We start from the raw sequence: 19,297 nt of genomic DNA on the forward strand, positions 1-19,297 counted from the left end.
CTGGTGTGGTTGATTGGTGATGGCGTTCTGTGTGCCTCTGGATCTGGTGTCAGTTTTTGTGGGGAGGGCTAATTTCCAGATGTCTGGCAAGCGGGATGTGTCGTCACGCTTGTTCATGTTGTGAGGGTGTTTCTCTATCTCGATGGCTTCCATGATTATTCTCTTGTGGTGATGTTCCATGTTAGAGAGCAATTTGGAATCTGCAAAATTAATTTCGTGTCCTGTTTCTTTCATGTGTTGGAAAAGAGAGGAAGTTTTTTCTTCTTTTTTGACGGCATTCTTGTGTTCTGCGATACGTGCATTTATTCGTCTGTTTGTTTGTCCAATGTACGTGGCTGGGCAGACTTTGCAGGGTATTTCATAGACCCCTTGGTTTTCCAACTGGATTTTATCCTTGGGGTTTCTGAGGATATTGGCTATCTTTTGGTTGGCGCAAAAGGCTGTTTTGATATTGTGTTTATGGAGGATTTTGCTAATTTTATCTGTAGTGCCCTTGATATAAGGAAGGAGGGCCATGCCATTGTTTTCTTCTGTGTCTTGGTTTTTGGGGGGTGTTTCTTTTTGGATTAGCTTCGTAACCCTGTTTTGCTGGTATCCCAGAACATTGGAGGCTATACACCACACCCCTCAACAGTATTTATAGGAACTCAAACACTGAGATCCTGCTCTGTTCCAGTAACAAGAAGCCGAAAGCACCAGCCTGAAGATGACGAGTGAGACCTCGTCGAAACGCCGCCTAGACACCCCAACTTTTACACGGGAAGACACCCGAGGACACCAAAACCTGCATACCTATACCCGTGAAAATCTACGAAAGCATATATATATATATATATATATATATATATATATATATATATATAAACATTTACTTTATTTGCAGTATGGTGACAAAATTCTATCAGCACGTCCTTGCATTGGCATTTGCTGTGAAAGAAGTCAATGAGAATCCCAACATCTTGCCCAACATCACACTTGGCTTCCACATCTATGACAGCTATTATGATGCAAGGATGACCTACCGCACGACTCTAGACCTCCTCTTCAAAATGAGGACATTTGTCCCCAACTACAAATGTGACACCCAGAAAACCCTCATATCCACCATTGGAGGACTTGGCCATGACACCACCTTCCATATAGCAGACACATTAGGTCTCTACAAGATTCCACAGGTAAGAGGTATGAAGGGGCCAAAGGTAATCTTTTCTTCCTGCCTCTGTGGGTTGCTTCCATGTTTGTTCTACACAGAGCAGACCTATTGGGAAGTATTCTACTCTGTAGGTTTACTCAGAGCAGACTCAACAAAATTAATGGATCTATCTTAGTCCTGATCATTAATTTAAAATTGCACACAAGCCTACATCTTTAACCCATATTCCTTTTCCTTTTTTCTGCTTTATTTCTAGGGATGTGAGACTGATCTGCTCACAGCTCAAATCAAAATGTGCAATTAGAAAAAGGAAAGGTTAGACTTTGTTGAATAAAAAGCAAAATGGTCATGATGATTACTTTAAAATTTAGTACAATTCTACCTCTTTATCCCATCTTCCCTGGACATTTTTCTTCGTTATTTCTAGGCGTGCGAGACTGATCTGGTCAATATAAAATCAAAATACGGAATAAGAAAAAAGCTTTGAATGAGCCCTGACTGGAAGAGTCATTTATAAAACCTGTCTATCATCTAACTATCTAACTGTCTGTCTATCTATCTATCATCTATCTCTATCTCTATCTATCATCTATATAGTTCAACAGATACTTGTTGAATAAAAAGCCAAATGGTACAGGATGAATTATTTCAATATAATATATGTGCATTTTCTTTTAGTTTGCATATGGTTCATTTCCTGCAGTGGAGAGTGATACAAGTCAGGTTCCTTCCTTTTACCGCATGGTGCCCAATGAAGCCCAACAATTTGTGGGGATTATCCACTTGCTTAAGCATTTTGGATGGACGTGGATTGGACTCCTTGCTCTGAATGATAACAGTGGAGAACATTTCTTGCAGACCCTGGAGCCATTGCTTTCTCAAAATGGAATTTGCTCAGCCTTCACACAAAAAATCCCAAAACAACTCCACATTGATAATGTGGATGAAATGCATGATATAGCTTTAAATATGTACGTACAAATCAGAGATAATAAAGTCACTACATTTATTGTTTATGGAGAATCTCTAGCCATTATAGCACTGAGAGCTATCATATTTGTGCCAGATCCTACAAATAAGAAAAACACATCATTTAAAAAGGTATGGATCTTTACAGCACAGACAGATTTCATATCTATGGGTCTTCTTAAGGTTTGGAATGTTCTGCTCTTCCAGGGTTCCCTTTCCTTCACAATCCACTCACAAAATCTGCCCGCTTTCAAGGAATTTCTTCACAACATAAAGCCTTCCTGGACCCAGGGAGATGGTTTCATCAAAGGCTTCTGGGAGCAAGCATTTGACTGTATTCTTCCCAATTTTGATGCACCAATGGAAGTCTATGGTATGTGTTCTGGGGAGGAGAGATTGCAGAGTCTGCCAAGGTCTCTGTTTGAAATGGGCATGACTGGTCACAGCTACAGCATCTATAATGGTGTCTATGCTGTGGCTCATGCCTTACAGAACATTCACTCACCTAGATCCAAGCAGAGAGGAATGGGGAAAAGTGAAAGATTAAAACTTCAGGACCTGGAGCCCTGGCAGGTAATGTACTGAGAATGAAGAGAAGCAAAAGTCATTTTCTGCATGTCCAGAGCAGAAAGCTTTATATATCCTTGGATAATAAAACTTTTCTGCTTGGTTGTCTAAGAGAAGTTACTCCGGAAAATGATCCAGAAATAATTTTCAACCTTATAACTCCTACTAAGAATACAATGACTAAGAATATCTGAATGGATTGAGGAAAATTTTGTCCATAGTTACTTTCATTACACTAACATTTAAACCTTAAGGGGGGTTGTGCATTTTTTTGTATGTTTTGGAATAACAAATTCAATTATAATGTCCAAACTTGTCCTGCTTTCAGCCTGTTTTAATAATATTTATTTGGGCTCCTTATTTTGAGTTTGTTTTATTTACTAGGAAAAAAAAATTAAAAAACAAAAAAAGACTTGGTTGCATTATGATCCAGAGGTGCTGTTGAAATGCTCTTGCAGATCATATACACTGAAAAGGATTGATGTTTTGCGTGTTGAGTCCCACAATGCCACCCCCCAAAAAATTCACACCAATTCACACCAATTTTTGTTTAAGGTTTTTGGCATAATTTTGGCCACAACTTTATTCAAAATACAAAAAAATGTGAGTGGTTGCTTAGGCATTGGTTATGACTATCTGTCCTTGCCCTCAAGGACAGAGCTGGCCCTTCCGGACACCAGCGGAATCCAGCGTGGGAAACAAGTATTGGGTGAGGAAATGAAGCTGGGCAACAGTCCCTCACTTCTCACCCTCATGTTCCTGTGGGGCTTGCACGGCCCAAGTCCGATGCCAGGGACAAGGACGAAAAGAATGGCAAGCCCCTGGATTCCTTTAACGGAATTCCCTTTCCGCATCATTTGGAGGGGTAGGCACTTACCCCTCCAAGTACCAATTTAACCAATGCCTAACCGCCAACCTTACAAGTTGTGACGATTTGCTACGCAGTAGGCAAAAACCAAATGGCACCTGCCAATCAGCCAGATGGCAAAATTCCTACCAGGCCCCCGCTCCAAGGCGGACGACCCCATGACAGGCATAGCAAGGTCAAGCGATCAAGAAAAAACCACCCTATTAAAGGGAGGGAGGGCGGGTGATCCGATGCAAAACGGCCAAGAGGACATCCAACGTCTGGCCCCTGTATTTAAAGACTCTGACCCCTCCTCCAAATTGGCTACAATCAAAACTCCCCAACAACCCAATTTTAACCACTTAAAGGCTTGGGTTCCTCACCAAATCTGCACAGTAATGTGAGGGTGGCTTGTTCCCCCAACCGCAACACGTGCTCTCTGTTAGGGAGAACACGCTTTCCACAATACAATAATACAACAGCTCTAAAAACTACAAACAAAACAACTAGAATACCAATAATTCTCAGCCCCCACCACCTACAAAGGATAGCAGCCCTTTCCAGCTCTCACCTGTGATCCCTTTGCAAATCATGGCATTTTGTTCAAAAACTCCAACAAGTTATTTTTTTATTTTACTCTCTTTTCTCTCTTTATTAGCTCCACCTTATTCTTCATGACATTTCATTTAACAACTCAGCTGGAGAAATCGTGTCCTTTACTGATCAAAGAGAAATGGGAGGTGGCTTTGACATCATGAATACTGTCACATTCCCAAACAGGTCCTTCCTTCAAGTGAAGGTGGGATGGGTCGATTCTGATGCTGTTGATGGAAAAGAATTCATCATTCATGAGGACATGATTATGTGGCACAACGATTTTAACCAGGTCCGAAATCTAGGGTTTTCTTGTGCGCCGCACATTCTCCAGATGTGTCATTCACATTCTCCAAATAACCCTTGATGTTAAATTGTATGGGTTCATTGAAACAGCTGAATCCTGATTTAAGAGACTTATACTATGGCCTCAAGCCTGTGGGGCAGAGAATGGATGCATTTCCAGGTTGACTTGTTTCACTCACATGGAGTCTTATGCCTCAAAAATTTCCTAAATACTGACAGGTTTAGGAAAGTGTTAGAAGCATTGAATATTTGCCACGCGTCGGCTTATCCATATACAGTTTATAATTTCTTAAATTTAGAGTTATTAAAATAGCCTTAGTTTACTCCATATATAAAACAAATGGACCAATAGTTCAACTTGATATGAATCAACTGTCCTGTGAAAATGTTTATGAGAGGTCTACTTTCTTATTTGAAGTTTAGAGGCTGAAAGTTTCTTTCAAATACTCCTTCCTTCTGAAATTGTTTCCTGTTCATAGGTGATGCCTGTTTCTGTATGCAATGACTGCTGCCTCCCAGGTAATCAGAAGAAAAGTAAGGAAGGACAGAAATTTTGCTGCTATGATTGTACTCCATGTCCAGAAGGGAAGATTTCAAACCAGAATGGTAAATAACATTTTTCATTGTAAAAGATTAGCAAATATGTGTTGAAATGAATTTAAATACAATGTTGTGCATGTGACCACACTATCTTCTTTGGAGTGGTGTGAATATTTTGTTGCTACTTTCCAGTAACTTCTCATCAAAACTTTAAAAAACTCATAAGCCTGGTAAAATCCCATGCGTTCAGACCTGAAAGTAGGCCCCAGAAAATGACATAATCTAAGTGAACACATAATTTAAGTGAACCGGTCAAGTAATACAGTGGTGCCTTGCAAGACGAAAAGAATCCGTTCCGCGATTCTCTTCGTCTAGCGGTTTTTTCGTCTTGCGAAGCAACCCTATTAGCGGCTAAGCGGATTAGCGCTATTAGCGGCTTAGCGGCTATTAAAGGATTAGCGGCTAAGCTGCTAAAAGGCTATTAGCGGCTTAGCGGCTTAGAAAAAGGGGGGGAGCGGAAAAAAATCGCAAGACTAGCAAGACGTTTCATCTTGCGAAGCAAGCCCATAGGGAAAATCGTCTTGCGAAGCAACTCAGAAACGGAAAACCCTTTCGTCTAGCGGGTTTTCCGTCTTGCGAGGCATTCGTCTTGCGGGGCACCACTGTAAAATGGTCCAGAAGTTGCAGATTGGAGTATGTTTGTGGCTGGAATGAAATGTCCATCTTGGGTGGAATTAGGGCAGAACTTTATTCATTATGCTTCAGGTCAGAGGGGATGGCATGGGACTATGGTGAATATAGGGTCCTGATTCCAATCAGCACTTGCTTTTTGAATTGCATTCCACTTGATGTTCAACACCCTTCAGAGCTTAACAATGTTGGACTTGTGTGTATGGCAAGACAAGCATCCAGGTTCCAAGCAGGCAACTGTGGGAGGGGTTAAGGGAAGCCTGGGCCTCATCTGACCAAAGGACATGCTTTGCTCCTACTCTTTGCAAGAAGCTTTATGGTCTACTAATTTTGTTGTGACTCTGCCTATTTGATTTTCTGTTTTAGAATGCCTAACACTGTGTACTACCATGTACAAAAGGAAAGGTGAAAACTTCCTAAACCAGAGCAATTAAATATGGGAGTAAAATACATTTTTGTCCCAATTTACTGTTGGTTCAAGAAATCAAGTTTCCACCCATTCTGCCATTCTGGTGCAATCCTGGTGCAGCTTGGTTGCCTAAAATGGTTTAAACAAACCTGTCAGATTGAGCAGAAAACTCAAAGAGTAATTCAACTATACAACCAGCTCCCTAAAAATCAGAAGGTTCAGAACCACAGGAAAAATAATTATTAAATAGCAGGCGAAAAAACACGCCACATGAATCAAAACTGGAGTTTAACCTTGTTCTACTTTTCAGACATGGCTGACTGTTTCAGATGCCCAGAAGATCAGTATCCAAACAAGAAGAAAAATAGATGCATCTCCAAAACAATAAGCTTTCTTTCTTATGAGGAACCCTTAGGGATCGGCTTGGCCTCTGTTGCTCTTCCTTTTTCCCTGATCACAGCTTTGGTACTAGGAACTTTTATCCAACACAGAGACACTCCCATTGTCAAAGCCAACAACAGAGATCTCACCTACGCTCTCCTCATTGCCCTTCTACTCTGCTTCCTCTCATCTTTTCTGTTTATTGGACGCCCTGGGAAAGTGACCTGCCTTCTTCGGCAACCAACTTTTGGCATCGTCTTCTCTGTAGCAGTTTCCTGTGTGTTGGCCAAAACCATCACTGTAGTTGCAGCTTTCATGGCCACCAAGCCAGGCTCCAGTATGAGAAAGTGGGTGGGGAAAAAACTGAGCAACTCAATTGTCCTTTCCAGCTCACTCATTCAAGTGATTATTTGTAGTGGCTGGCTGATGATCTCTCCCCCATTCCCTGCTTTAGACATGCACTCGGTAATGGAAGAAACCATTGTGCAGTGCAATGAAGGCTCAGTGACCATGTTTTATTGTGTCTTGGGCTACATGGGCCTCCTGGCCATTGCCAGCTTCATTGTGGCATTTGCAGCTCGCAAATTACCAGACAGTTTCAATGAAGCCAAGTTCATTACATTCAGCATGTTGCTGTTCTGCAGTGTTTGGCTTTCTTTTGTTCCAACCTATCTGAGCACCAAAGGAAAATACATGGTGGTGGTGGAGATCTTCTCTATCTTGTCCTCCAGTGCTGGATTGTTGGGCTGCATCTTTGCCCCTAAATGCTACATCATTGTTCTGAGGCCTGAGTTGAACAAAAAGGAGCAAATGATAAGGAAAAAGATGTAAATTGCTTCTTTTTTCTTTATCTTATTGCATTGTTATATATGAAGGGTTTAAGTATAAAAGTGGTTACTTTGGGTCCCTCCTCCATGGTGATAATCTATTGTGAGATCAATTTTTGGAAAGTTTAGCTTTGTGAAATAAAAACAGAGGTGAGGAATGTCTGGCCAGTAGGCCCTATTTTGCCCAATTCCCAGGCCATTCCTGGCAAACCATACCCACCTTCTTTACAACTGACATCATATATGTCTTCAAAGTAACAATTAGGAGCTTAAAGTGAGTTCAGTTTTTCTCTTCTCGGAGGGTCTTCCTGGAGGGCTGCTTCCAGTTATCCCAGCCCCTGCCTTTGAAACTCTTTTAAGAAGGTTCTGCAGGAGAAGGACTGTGAGGAGCATCATAAGAGTGGTCTTTCTAGGAGTATTTGAAACTACTCTGTTCCTTGTTAAGTTTGCTGTTGCCAGGAGATGTAATGTTGAATCATGTAATCTTGTTGTTTTATAGTCCTCAGACCTTGCTTTTTGGGATGTTTGCTATTATGGAGTTTTGTTACTTTATTCTGAAATTATTCTATGACTGATTTTCAAATATATTCCTTCATTATTCAGTTGTACCACTTTGTCCCCTTTTCATAGAACCATAGAATCATAGATTTGTATAGTTGGAAGGGTTCCTGGGGCCCGCCACCTTCTGAAGGAGTCCATTCCTCTGTCAAACATCTCTTACCATCATAAAGTTATTTCCAATGTTTAGCAGGAATCTCCTTTCTTGCAGTTCCTATCTGAACTAGGTTGTGTGTGGCAGGGGAAAGCGTCATTTTAATGATAATGATGGGAGTCCACCTTGCTCCAATAGGGGGAGGCAGCCTTATTCAAAACTCCTATTGAAATGGATTGAGGCGGGGGGGGGGCTCCATTTCAACAAGAGACACTCCTTCTACCTCCTAGGACAAGCCTCTTTGGAGCTATGCCTTTAAAGGAAACATTGACTTGTGATGTCCTATGACTGACAGGTTGGTGGACCCATACACCTATCAATCTTTGGCTCCTAAGGGGTGGAAGAACAAGCAGTCTGGCCAGCTGGGGGGAAATGTACCCGACTCCTGCACTAGCACAAGAAACTCAGCAATAAGGATGGAGTTTTTGTGGTTAGGAAAACAATGGACAAATGCATTGGAACATGTAGATTGAGTGATGGCTTTGATTTACTTTGCATTGACTTATTAATATGTATATTATTTGGGTGCAATTTACCTTATATTATGGGACGTGGGTGGTGCTGTGGTCTAAACCACTGAGCTGTGGGCTTGCCGATCAAAAGGTTGGCAGTTCAAATCCCCGCAGCAGGGTGCGCTCCCATTATTTGGTCCAAACGTCTGCCAACCTAGCAGTTCAAAAGCACCCCAATAGGTAGATTGATAGGTACCACTCTGGGGGGAAGGTAAACGGCATTTCTGTGCACTGCTCTGGTGTCGGTATTCAGAAGCGGCTTAGTCATGCTGGCCACATGACCCAGAAAAACTGTCTGTGAAGTGGACAAACGCTGGCTCCCTCGGCCTGTAAAGCGAGATGAGCGCCACAACCCCAGGGTTGTTCCCGACTGGACTTAACTGTCAGGGGTCCTTTTACTTTTACCTTATATTACTCTGTTGTATAATACTGAACTATATTTGCTTAAGCAAAGAAACATGCAGGCGTGCCAAATTGGGACAAACATTGGGGGAGGGGGCCTTGCATGATGTCACATGCACGATGCCCCACCCCCGCCGGGCCAAGCCTTCCGGGATGCATAGGAGTCTTTTTGACATGCTCCATGCCAGTATTCATGGGCATCCCCACCCCCTGGCAAGAGGCCCAAAATGGACAGCCATCTCCTGGGACAAGCACTTAGTGGAGGGGCAAGTAGGTAAGGGGGCAGGTGAAGCCTAGTGTTCTGGCACCAGAAAGACTGAAAAAGAGGGCAGTGAGAGTGGTGGGCTTGACTCAGCAAGCCAGCCAGGAGGGGAGTGAGGTTAGCGCCCCAGGGACAGCATGGCATCCATCCTGCTCTAGCTGGATCCACCAGCTCCAAGATCCCCCAGGCGGCTTGGATCTTTGCTTTGCAGAGAGCCCTTTGCTGCCAGCCTTTCAACTAAGGAGCTGACTCTCTTGCTCCGTTTTCCCCCTGCGTACAGGCCGGCCGGCCGGCGACAGCAACAGCAGCAGCTCAACTCTGCTCCAAACAACTTTGCATTTCCAACAGTTTTTACAATAACACAAATATCTGCATAGATGTTTCTCTCTCTCTACTCACCTCCTCTCGATGTGAATTGTGATTGCAAGGGGAGCCACAAAGATGCACAAACTCTCATCTTCCTCTCATTTTCCTACCTCTCTCTCCCCTCTTCATGAGGGAAAGGGTCTCTGCGAAATCCCCAGGAACTGGTTAAGGGCACACTGCAAACTCAGGGCTGACCTGAAGGGAGCTGGGCTGCAGGCTAAGTCAATCATGGGCAAATCGGTAAATAAGTCATGGTGGAGCCCCCTGCACCTCTCCAATACATTCCTATACAGTGGAGGCTAATAAACCAAGACAGCTGTGTTTTTATGCAGCTCCCCTCACAAGTTTCTTTTTGAAGGCATTCCTACAGTTATAACAGACCTCCACACACATACAAACACACCAGGCAAGGTTAACCCCTAATTCTGATTTTACCCTGCAACCCTCCCAACCCAACCCAGTGGGCCAGCGTTTGCCGAGGGGCAGTGAGGGATAGCGGTCCCCTCAGTAATGGGCTGGGGGCTCATCCCCTTGCCTTGAAATATGGAGGGAATTGAAGCCCCTTCTGCCCGCTATAGCTGGCACTCCTGATAACATTTTAAGCAATATTAATGGACCACAACACTATCTTGAACCCTTAATTCTTTTTTGGCTAATATGGAGGGTAAGTATACACTCCCCTGAATGGGGTGGCTCTTTCTGGGATAATCTAAGATGGCACTTTAATCAATGAACAAAAAATTTGATACATCATCAGCACTTTTAATTTTTTAACCTTAGCAGGGTAATTTATGTCACACAAATTGAACAGCAAAAGAAATGGAAATAAATGTCCAGGTAGGCCCACAAAATAGAAAACGTTTCAGCAGGATCCAAGACAGTACTGTGGTCGCTTGGGTTGCAAATGTGATCTCTGTGGGATGCACGTTCGCAACCTGCAGCATTCGCAACCGCATCTGCGCATGTGCGGGTTGCGTTTCGGTGCTTCTGTGCATGCAAAAATTGTGATTTAGTGCTTCTGCGCATGTGCGACCACCGAAACCCGGAAGTAACCCATTCCGGTATTTCCAGGTTTCGGCAGTCCATAACCTGAAAAAACACAACCTGAAGTGTCTGTAACGTGAGGTATGACTGCACAGTAATCATGGATACCTAATGTATCCTGGTATCATTAGCTCACCATGGAAAATTCATTCGGTCACTTCTTCTGCCTATAAGGAGCAGAATGGCAATTTTTTAAAAAGCAAAACTGCCACTCAGACACCAAACTCTGAAGAAGTAAATCATAATCCTACCCTGTAATTACCCAAATCACTGCAATTTCTTCACCAGCTGAAACCTCCAAATGCTTCCTGGAAGCAACTAGAAAACAATCAACAAGCAAGCCTGAAAGTGGTTATAACGAATCCTGTGTACTGAGAGCTGGGTCCAGAGGCACACAGGGATATGCCAATATAATTTCTGAATATGTGATATCTGTTAGTATTCAAGAAATGCATTCTTTGTAGCACTCGGAGGCAGATCACACTCTCTATTATAGGGCTGAGAGAACAGAGCCATGCATCTTTCAATGTAGCCTTTTCTTAGGAAAATAGTATGAATGAAGACAGGAGAGTCTGCATTCAGAAAGAAGCTAGACTACCAGAATGTTGCTGTTATTGGTTTTGCTGCTTCTAATACCTCCTCTTTCTGGTCCCTCTAATACCATGAGGTGCCCTGTGAATGATCCTATTCCTGTTCCACATGACTGGTACCAGCCAGGTGACTTCATCATTGGTGGAATAGCATCTCATATGCATCATTTTTTCTATGAGGTATTCTTCAAGGAACACCCAACACAGAACCTGTTCGATGTTTCATAGTAAGAATCTTCCATACACCAAACATTCCTCCAAATCACATTTCCCTTTGTCCCATGTCATGTAGAAAAGAATCCTAAGGAAGGGAGGGCCTAATTGCTGACATTTGGAAGCTGAAATGGGAGGCATTTGGGGGGTGAATGGTGGAATATAAAATCTATCCTCAATTTCAATCACCCCCGAAGTCTTTTACAGTCTACTAAGCTGGCAAATAGAAAATATGACTTTTCCTATCTCATAAAAAAAGCTTTCGGCTTTCTAAAGGGTTACAGAAAGAGACTTTGTATTTTTTGTTTTCTTCACACAAACTGTATTTGCAATTATTCTGCAGTATACGTATTGGAGGGGGGACGTGGGTGGCGCTGTGGGTAAAACCTCAGTGCCTAGGACTTGCTGATCGTAAGGTTGGCGGTTCGAATCCCCACGGCGGGGTGAGCTCCCGCCGTTCGGTCCCTGCTCCTGCCCACCTAGCACTTCGAAAGCACCCCTAAGTGCAAGTAGATAAATAGGTACCGCTGTATAGTGGGAAGGTAAACGGCTTTTCCGTGTGCTGCGCTGGTGCTGGCTCGCCAGTGCAGCTTAGTCACGCTGGCCACCTGACCCGGAAGTGTCTTTGGACAGCGCCGGCTCCCGGCCTCTAGAGCGAGATGAGCGTGCAAACCCAGAGTCAGTCACGACTGGCCCGTACGGGCAGGGGTACCTTTACCTTTATACATATTGGGGAGGAGAATGGAGAAAATGAAAATAAATAAATTATTAAAAATGTGACATGGAGGAAAAATTCAAAACATACAACTAGAGCTCTGCCAATCCTGGTCCTCCAATATGCATTCCAAATGTATTTTCTAGACTGACTGGCATGCTCCCTTTTTAGGAAAATAAATCTAGAAAGCATTAGGACTACATTAGATTTGTTGGAATCACTATTACTATTGTTTGTATTTGAAGGGATGTAGAGATCAGCTGAATTGCAATGAGGCAATCAAGGATCACCAGAGTTCAGGTTGGATGCCGCAGAGAGATCTGAGGCTGTCAGGATGGGACATCAGGCAGAAAAGAGAGTCAGGCACTGGGTGCAAAAACCTGAAGAAGGGCAAGACCATTTTGTCTTGCAGCTGTGTTTTCCTGGGAGAAGGTAAAACTAATGCTAGCAGACTGCTCTTTCTATCAAATGCCAGGCAGGATTACTTTCTCTGCTTAATTAATGTGGAATGGACACATCAAATGGACACATGTAGTTCTTTACAAGCAAATTTCCTTACCCTTTCCCAAATTTGTATTGAGAAGAAAGCCCCACAAGGTTCATTGGGACTTTCAGTGAAATGAATATAAGATTGTAGCTTGCAAAAGTGAAATGTTTAAGCAAGAGTTGAAGAATATTATGTGAATGAATAACACCATTGCCATGAGCAATGATCAGTATTCATTGGACTGCATGGTGCTATTAAATTAAATGATTTAAATACAAATAAAACAATTTCTTTTCAATATTAACGTATTTCAAACAGAATGTTTCCAGTATTGTAGTACATCCATCTTTGGAATTCATTTACTTTATTTGCAGTGTATTGACAAAATTCTACCAACATGTCCTTGCCTTGGCATTTGCTGTGAAAGAAATAAATGAGAATACTAACATCTTGCCCAATGTCACACTGGGGTTCCACACCTATGATAGCTATTATGATGCAAGGATGACCTACCGTACTACATTAGACCTCCTCTTCAATATGTCTAGATTTGTCCCCAATTACAAATGTGACACCCAGAAAAACCTCATATCTATCATTGGAGGCCTTGGTTCTGATACGTCCTTCCTCATTGCAGATACATCAGGTCTCTACAAGATTCCCCAGGTAGGATACATGGGAAATTATTTCTTCCTTCCTCAACTCAATTTTTGTTCTACTCAGAGAAAGAGAAAACCCATCAGGTAATACTGTATTAACTCTGTAATTTTACTCAGAGCAGCCTTACTGAAGTTAATGATTCATTTCAGTCAGACTTCTATCCATAAGATTTGGTTTGATAGAACTCTAAATATTTATCTCATCATCCCTGTAGACTCATTTTTCTATTTTATTTCTAAGGATATGAGACTGATCTGGTCAAATGTCAAATCAAAATGCAATTTTAAAGGACGCATATAAAAAGCCTCTACTGGAAGAATCAGTGGATGCAAACTTTAAATATTGGTAAAAATAAAAAGTTGCAGGATGCAGGATGAATTTTTTGCACATAACTTCATAACAGCTGTACATTTTTTAATTTTAATTTTAGTTTGCATATGGTTCATTTCCTCCAGAGGAGAGTGACAGAACTGAATTCCCATCCTTTTATCGCATGGTACCCAACGAATCCCATCAGTTTGTGGGGATTATCCGCTTGCTTAAGCATTTTGGATGGATGTGGGTTGGACTTTTTGCTCCTAAAGATAACAGTGGAGAATGTTTCATCAAGACCATGGAGCCACTGCTTTCTCAAAATGGAATTTGTTCAGCCTTTACACAAAGAATCCCACATCAACTCCACTTCGATAACCTGGATGAAGTGAATGATGAAGCTTTAAATGTATATATGCTATTCACAGGAAATAAAGTCACTACATTTATTGTCTATGGAGATACTATGACAATGCTAGCATTGAAAGCTGTTGTATTTTTGCGAGACCCAACCAATAAGGAAAATACTGGATTTAAAAAGGTATGGATCTTGACAGCCCAGATTGATTTTATATTACCGGGCCTTGTTAGGTTTCTGGATTTTCAGCTCTTCCAAGGTGCCATATCTTTCACAATTCATTCACAAAATCTTCTAGCATTCAAGGAATTTCTTCAGAGCATGAAGCCTTCCTGGACCCAGGGTAATGGTTTCTTCAAAGTCTTCTGGGAGCAAGCATTTGACTGTATATTTCCAAATCTCAGTGCACCAAAGGAGGTCAATGGCATGTGTACTGGGGAGGAGAGGTTGCAGAGTCTTCCAAGGTCTCTGTTTGAAATGGAACTATCTGGCCATAGCTACAGTATCTACAATGCTGTTTATGTTGTGGCTCATACTTTGAATGTCATTTACATGTCTAGATCCAAGCAGAGAGTAATGGGGAGCATTGGAAGATTAAAAATTCAAGATCAGCAGCCTTGGCAGGTAATGCTGTACAAATGAAGAATATCAAAAGTACAATAATTTCATTGAAATAATAAGAGAAAGTAAGATTCCATCACAATTTTCTTGCTCATGGCACTAACTGATAATTTTTTATGTTTTCATATTTGCTTCAGTTTTTGTTTTTGTTCATTGAATGCATAAAAATTTCCATCTGTTATGTCACAAGAGCTGATTTTTAACACTTGATCTATGTAAAATGAAACTACATAACTATATCTAAATAATGCTAATAGAAAGGTATTTGCAAACCAATGCATTTTGTTCAATAACCAGTTTATGTTCTTTCCCCCTTTTCTCTTTCAATTAGCTGCATCATTTTCTCCCTGACATTTCCTTTAACAACTCAGCTGGAGAAAAAGTGTCCTTTACTAATAACAGAGAAATGGGAGGCGGTTTTGACATCACAAACCTGGTCACCTTCCCAAACAAGTCCTTCCTTCGAGTGAAGGTTGGATGGGTGGATCCCAATGCTCCCGACAGAAAAGAATTCATTATTCATGAAGACATGATTATGTGGAACAAAGGCTTTAATCAGGTCTGGAATCTGGGTATTCCTTTGAGCTGATGCACTCTCCAGATGGCTACCACTTTTCTATTTGATAGCTTCATGAGAAAGATCTGGAAACCTAGCTGGAGGCAAATATGAAGTTAGAAAATAAAACTATGTTCTTAGTTGAAAAGAAGGTTAATTATATTTGTTTCGCTTTCTTTACTGTACGTATGGCAGAGTATAGTGTTATTAAGATAAAATTTATTCATCGGGGAAATATGGGTATTTTCTGCATCAGTTGGAAAGGATTCATGACCTATCAGAAGACCCCCATATCAAATCATTTCCTTTTTTAAAAAAAATATTTTATTGATTTTCCAACACATAATAAAGACAATACAATACACAATACACAAACAAACAAACACATAAACACGTATAATTTCAAAACCTTCTTTTCATAAATCTTACTTCTCCGACTTCCCCATACCTCCCCTTTCTGCATCCCTGTTTCAAAATTTCTTCAGCAAGTCCTCACTTAATTTAACTAATTACTCATTTTTTCCCCTCCTTCTCTCTTACATAGTCGTTTACAGCTGTAATCCTCTTTTTCTATACCCTTGATATTTTAGCACTCATTAATTTTACAACAGTTCTTGAGATAAGCTTTAAATTTCTTCCAATCTTCCTCCACCGTCTCTTTTCCCTGGTCGCGGATTCTGCCCGTCATCTCGGCCAGTCCCATGTAGTCGATCACCTTCGTCTGCCATTCTTCCAACGTGGGTAGTTCTTGTGTCTTCCAATACTTTGCTATAAGAACCCTTGCTGCTGTACATATCAAATCATTTCCATGTCTAAATAGTGTTGACTAAACCCCAACTTTTGCTGTATTCCTAGCAAGTTAATGCTGCCTTCCAATCTGAATCCTGTCTGGGATGGGTCAAAACCTTTCAATTGGTTTCTTCTGGCTTTCTTTGTGGATGTGTGATGCTGCCAGTTAGGAGCCAACAGCATACTCTCCAACATTTCATAATTCCAGGACTGTCCCTGGAAAATCTGGACACAGAGGATATAAGGTGTTGTGGAGACTCCGTAAAAGATGTGGCCAGATTGGGTTTAGGCTTGGTGCCATCCAGCAGTCAATAGGCAACATTGAAAGCTTGCAAAAATAATTGTGTTGTCTCCTCCCTGCTTTATATAACATGCATTTAATTATGTGAATTGGCTTTCTGGCCACTTGGCAAGTGGGTGCACTAAAAGAAACAGGTTGAGGTTTACCTTGGGCAAAGTCTGATTCCGGAGACTTGCCACAGGGCTCGGTGAAACTTTTTTGGGGAGGGGATGAGTAGTTCATTTTCTGATTTGAAGTGCAGCGACTGATACACAGGATCTATGCTGTGTATGGATAGATGATGCCCATTTCTGTGTGCAATGACTACTGCCTGCCTGGTAATCAGAAGAAAAGTAAGGAAGGACAGACATTTTGCTGCTATGATTGTACTCCATGTCCAGAAGGGAAGATTTCAAACCAGAATGGTAAATAACATTTTTCATTGTAAAATATTAGCAAATATCTGTTGAAAAGAATGTAAATATATGCTGTGCACGTAACCACCCAGTCCAGCTTAACAGTGCACAGGAAATATTTGAAACAAGAATGGTACATGACATTTTCCCTCAAACTCAGTTAAGTAATGATTATTGAGTCACATTGATTTAAATGAATTTAAATACTTTTGTGCACGTAACAACACTATCCTTCTTAAAGTAGTATGGGTAATTGTTGACTTCCTATAACTTCCGAAGGAAACATTCAAAAACTAATAACCCTGGTGCAATATTATGCACATAGATATGAAATTGCTCCCCAGTTATTCCAAAGGTCTTTTTCTTGTACAGTGGTACCTCAGGTTAAGTACTTAATTCGTTCCGGAGGTCCGTACTTAACCTGAAACTGTTCTTAACCTGAAGCACCACTTTAGCTAATGGGGCCTGCTGCTGCTGCTGTGCTGCCGGAGCCCGATTTCTGTTCTCATCCTGAAGCAAAGCTCTTAACCTGGAGCACTATTTCTGGGTTAGCGGAGTCTGTAACCTGAAGCGTATGTAACCTGAGGGACCACTGTACACATATCAAGAAGTGCAGATTTGTGCCTTGTGTGTATGACTGGAATGAAACACACTAGGCATCCATGCTGGTTGAAATTAGGCCAGACTTATTTTCATGACTGCACATTGCCAAAACTGTAGTGCAAAAAGAAAGTTATCATTTCAACGTGCACCTGCTGTTCAAATTCCACTCAATGGCTGAGATGCACCCAATATTCTTGGGAGTTGACCAGCACTGGGCACTATTATGCCACAGGACAAGAACCAAAGATTCTACTAAGCTATAATGGAATGAGTTTAGGTAAATCTAGCATCCCTTGAGGGGGACGCGGGTGGCGCTGTGGGTAAAAGCCTCAGCGCCTAGGGCTTGCCGATCGAAAGGTCGGCGGTTCGAATCCCCGTGGCGGGGTGCGCTCCCGTTGCTCAGTCCCAGCGCCTGCCAACCTAGCAGTTCGAAAGCACCCCCGGGTGCAAGTAGATAAATAGGGACCGCTTTCTAGCGGGAAGGTAAACGGCGTTTCCGTGTGCGGCTCTGGCTCGCCAGAGCAGCGATGTCACACTGGCCACGTGACCCGGAAGTATCTCCGGACAGCGCTGGCCCCTGGCCTATAGAGTGAGATGGGCGCACAACCCCAGAGTCTGGCAAGACTGGCCCGTACGGGCAGGGGTACCTTTACCTTTACCTTTTTAGCATCCCTTGAGCTAGGGACGTGCTTGGATTCTGTGTCCCCGCCAGCAACAAAAATAGAGTATCAGTGCAGCTAGAGTAAGACCCCCATGTTCAGGGTGCAAGGAGCAGCAGCTTAATATTGTTTGTAGGATAAATTCAGCCGACTACTCAAATAATAATTCACATACTGTTATATGATCACCTGCTCCCTAAAAATCAGAAGGTTAAGATCAACAGGAAGCAATTGCACGCATGAATTGCCAGTGGAATTTGACACTATCCTCTTTTTCAGATATGGATGACTGTGTCAGATGCCCAGCAGATCAATATCCAAACAAGAACAAGAATGGATGCATCCTCAAAATAATAAACTTTCTTTCTTATGATGAATCTTTTGGCATCAGCTTGGCCTCACTTGCTCTTTCTTTTTCACTACTCACAAGTTTGGTGATAGGAACTTTTATTAAATACAAAGACACTCCCATTGTCAAAGCCAACAACCGGGATCTAACTTACATTCTCCTCATTTCCCTACTGCTCTGCTTCCTCTCATCTTTGCTATTCATTGGGAAACCTGGGGAAGTGACCTGCATTCTTCGCCAACCAATGTTTGGCATCGTCTTCTCACTGGCTGTTTCATGTGTGTTGGCAAAGACTGTCACTGTAGTTGTAGCTTTCATGGCCACAAAGCCAGGGTCTAGCATGAGGAAGTGGGTAGGAAAGCGGTTGACCTATGCCATTGTCCTTTCCTGCTCTCTTACTCAAGCAGGTATTTGTACTGTGTGGTTGATGACTTCTCCCCCATTCCCCCAACTAGACATGCACTCAGTAGCAGAAGAAACCATTGTGCAGTGCAATGAAGGCTCGGTAACCATGTTTTACTGTGTCCTTGGCTACATGGGCCTCCTGGCTCTTGCCAGCTTCATTGTGGCATTTGCAGCTCGCAAATTGCCTGACAGTTTTAATGAAGCCAAGTTCATTACCTTCAGCATGTTGCTGTTCTGCAGTGTTTGGCTGTCTTTTGTCCCAACGTATCTGAGCTCCAAAGGGAAATCCATGGTGGTGGTGGAGATCTTCTCTATCTTAGCCTCTAGTGCTGGGTTACTGGGATGCATCTTTGCCCTGAAATGTTATATTATCATGCTGAGGCCAGAGCTGAACAATAGGGAGCAAATAATGAGAAAGAACTGAGCAATACCTTTGTTTTTATCTTATTGTTTTGTTGTGTATCAAGGCTTTTAGTGTAGCTGACAGATGCAATAAGAGATATACGTAAAAAGATGGTGAAAGAAGAATGGGAATGTTTAAATAATTATCTAGGGGATAAGGGTTCATCAAGAAAGACCTGGTTATGTTTAGAATGATACCGCATAGGGAAATGTTCCCTGATACCAAGATGAGGGATTCCATGAAATGCAGATAGAGAAAATTGATAAGAATGATGATCTGTTGTGACCTTGACGGAAGCAA

The 19,297-nt window shown here is 42.1% G+C and overlaps 1 protein-coding gene across 1 annotated transcript; it reads left to right on the plus strand.

Moving 5' to 3' along the window:
- The first annotated feature begins 884 nt into the window (after nt 1-884).
- Nucleotides 885-7,287, plus strand: LOC114583569 (vomeronasal type-2 receptor 26-like). The gene is made up of 4 exons (XM_077917974.1): nt 885-1,175; nt 4,195-4,422; nt 4,916-5,042; nt 6,386-7,287. Exons 1-4 carry the CDS (start codon nt 885-887, stop codon nt 7,285-7,287), a joined length of 1,548 nt encoding a protein of 515 aa, XP_077774100.1.
- The last annotated feature ends 12,010 nt before the right edge of the window (nt 7,288-19,297 follow it).

The sequence above is a fragment of the Podarcis muralis genome, chromosome 13, assembly GCF_964188315.1.
Source record: "Podarcis muralis chromosome 13, rPodMur119.hap1.1, whole genome shotgun sequence".
NCBI classification, from domain to species: Eukaryota; Metazoa; Chordata; class Lepidosauria; order Squamata; family Lacertidae; genus Podarcis; species Podarcis muralis.

Bases quoted from the DNA above. Each gene is read 5' to 3' on its own strand.
- LOC114583569 (XM_077917974.1), top strand. From the start codon at position 885: ATGGTGACAAAATTCTATCAGCACGTCCTTGCATTGGCATTTGCTGTG. The intron at 4,423-4,915 runs GTCCGAAATCTA...TCCTGTTCATAG, and splicing joins GGCACAACGATTTTAACCAG to GTGATGCCTGTTTCTGTATG. The intron at 5,043-6,385 runs GTAAATAACATT...TCTACTTTTCAG, and splicing joins GAAGATTTCAAACCAGAATG to ACATGGCTGACTGTTTCAGA.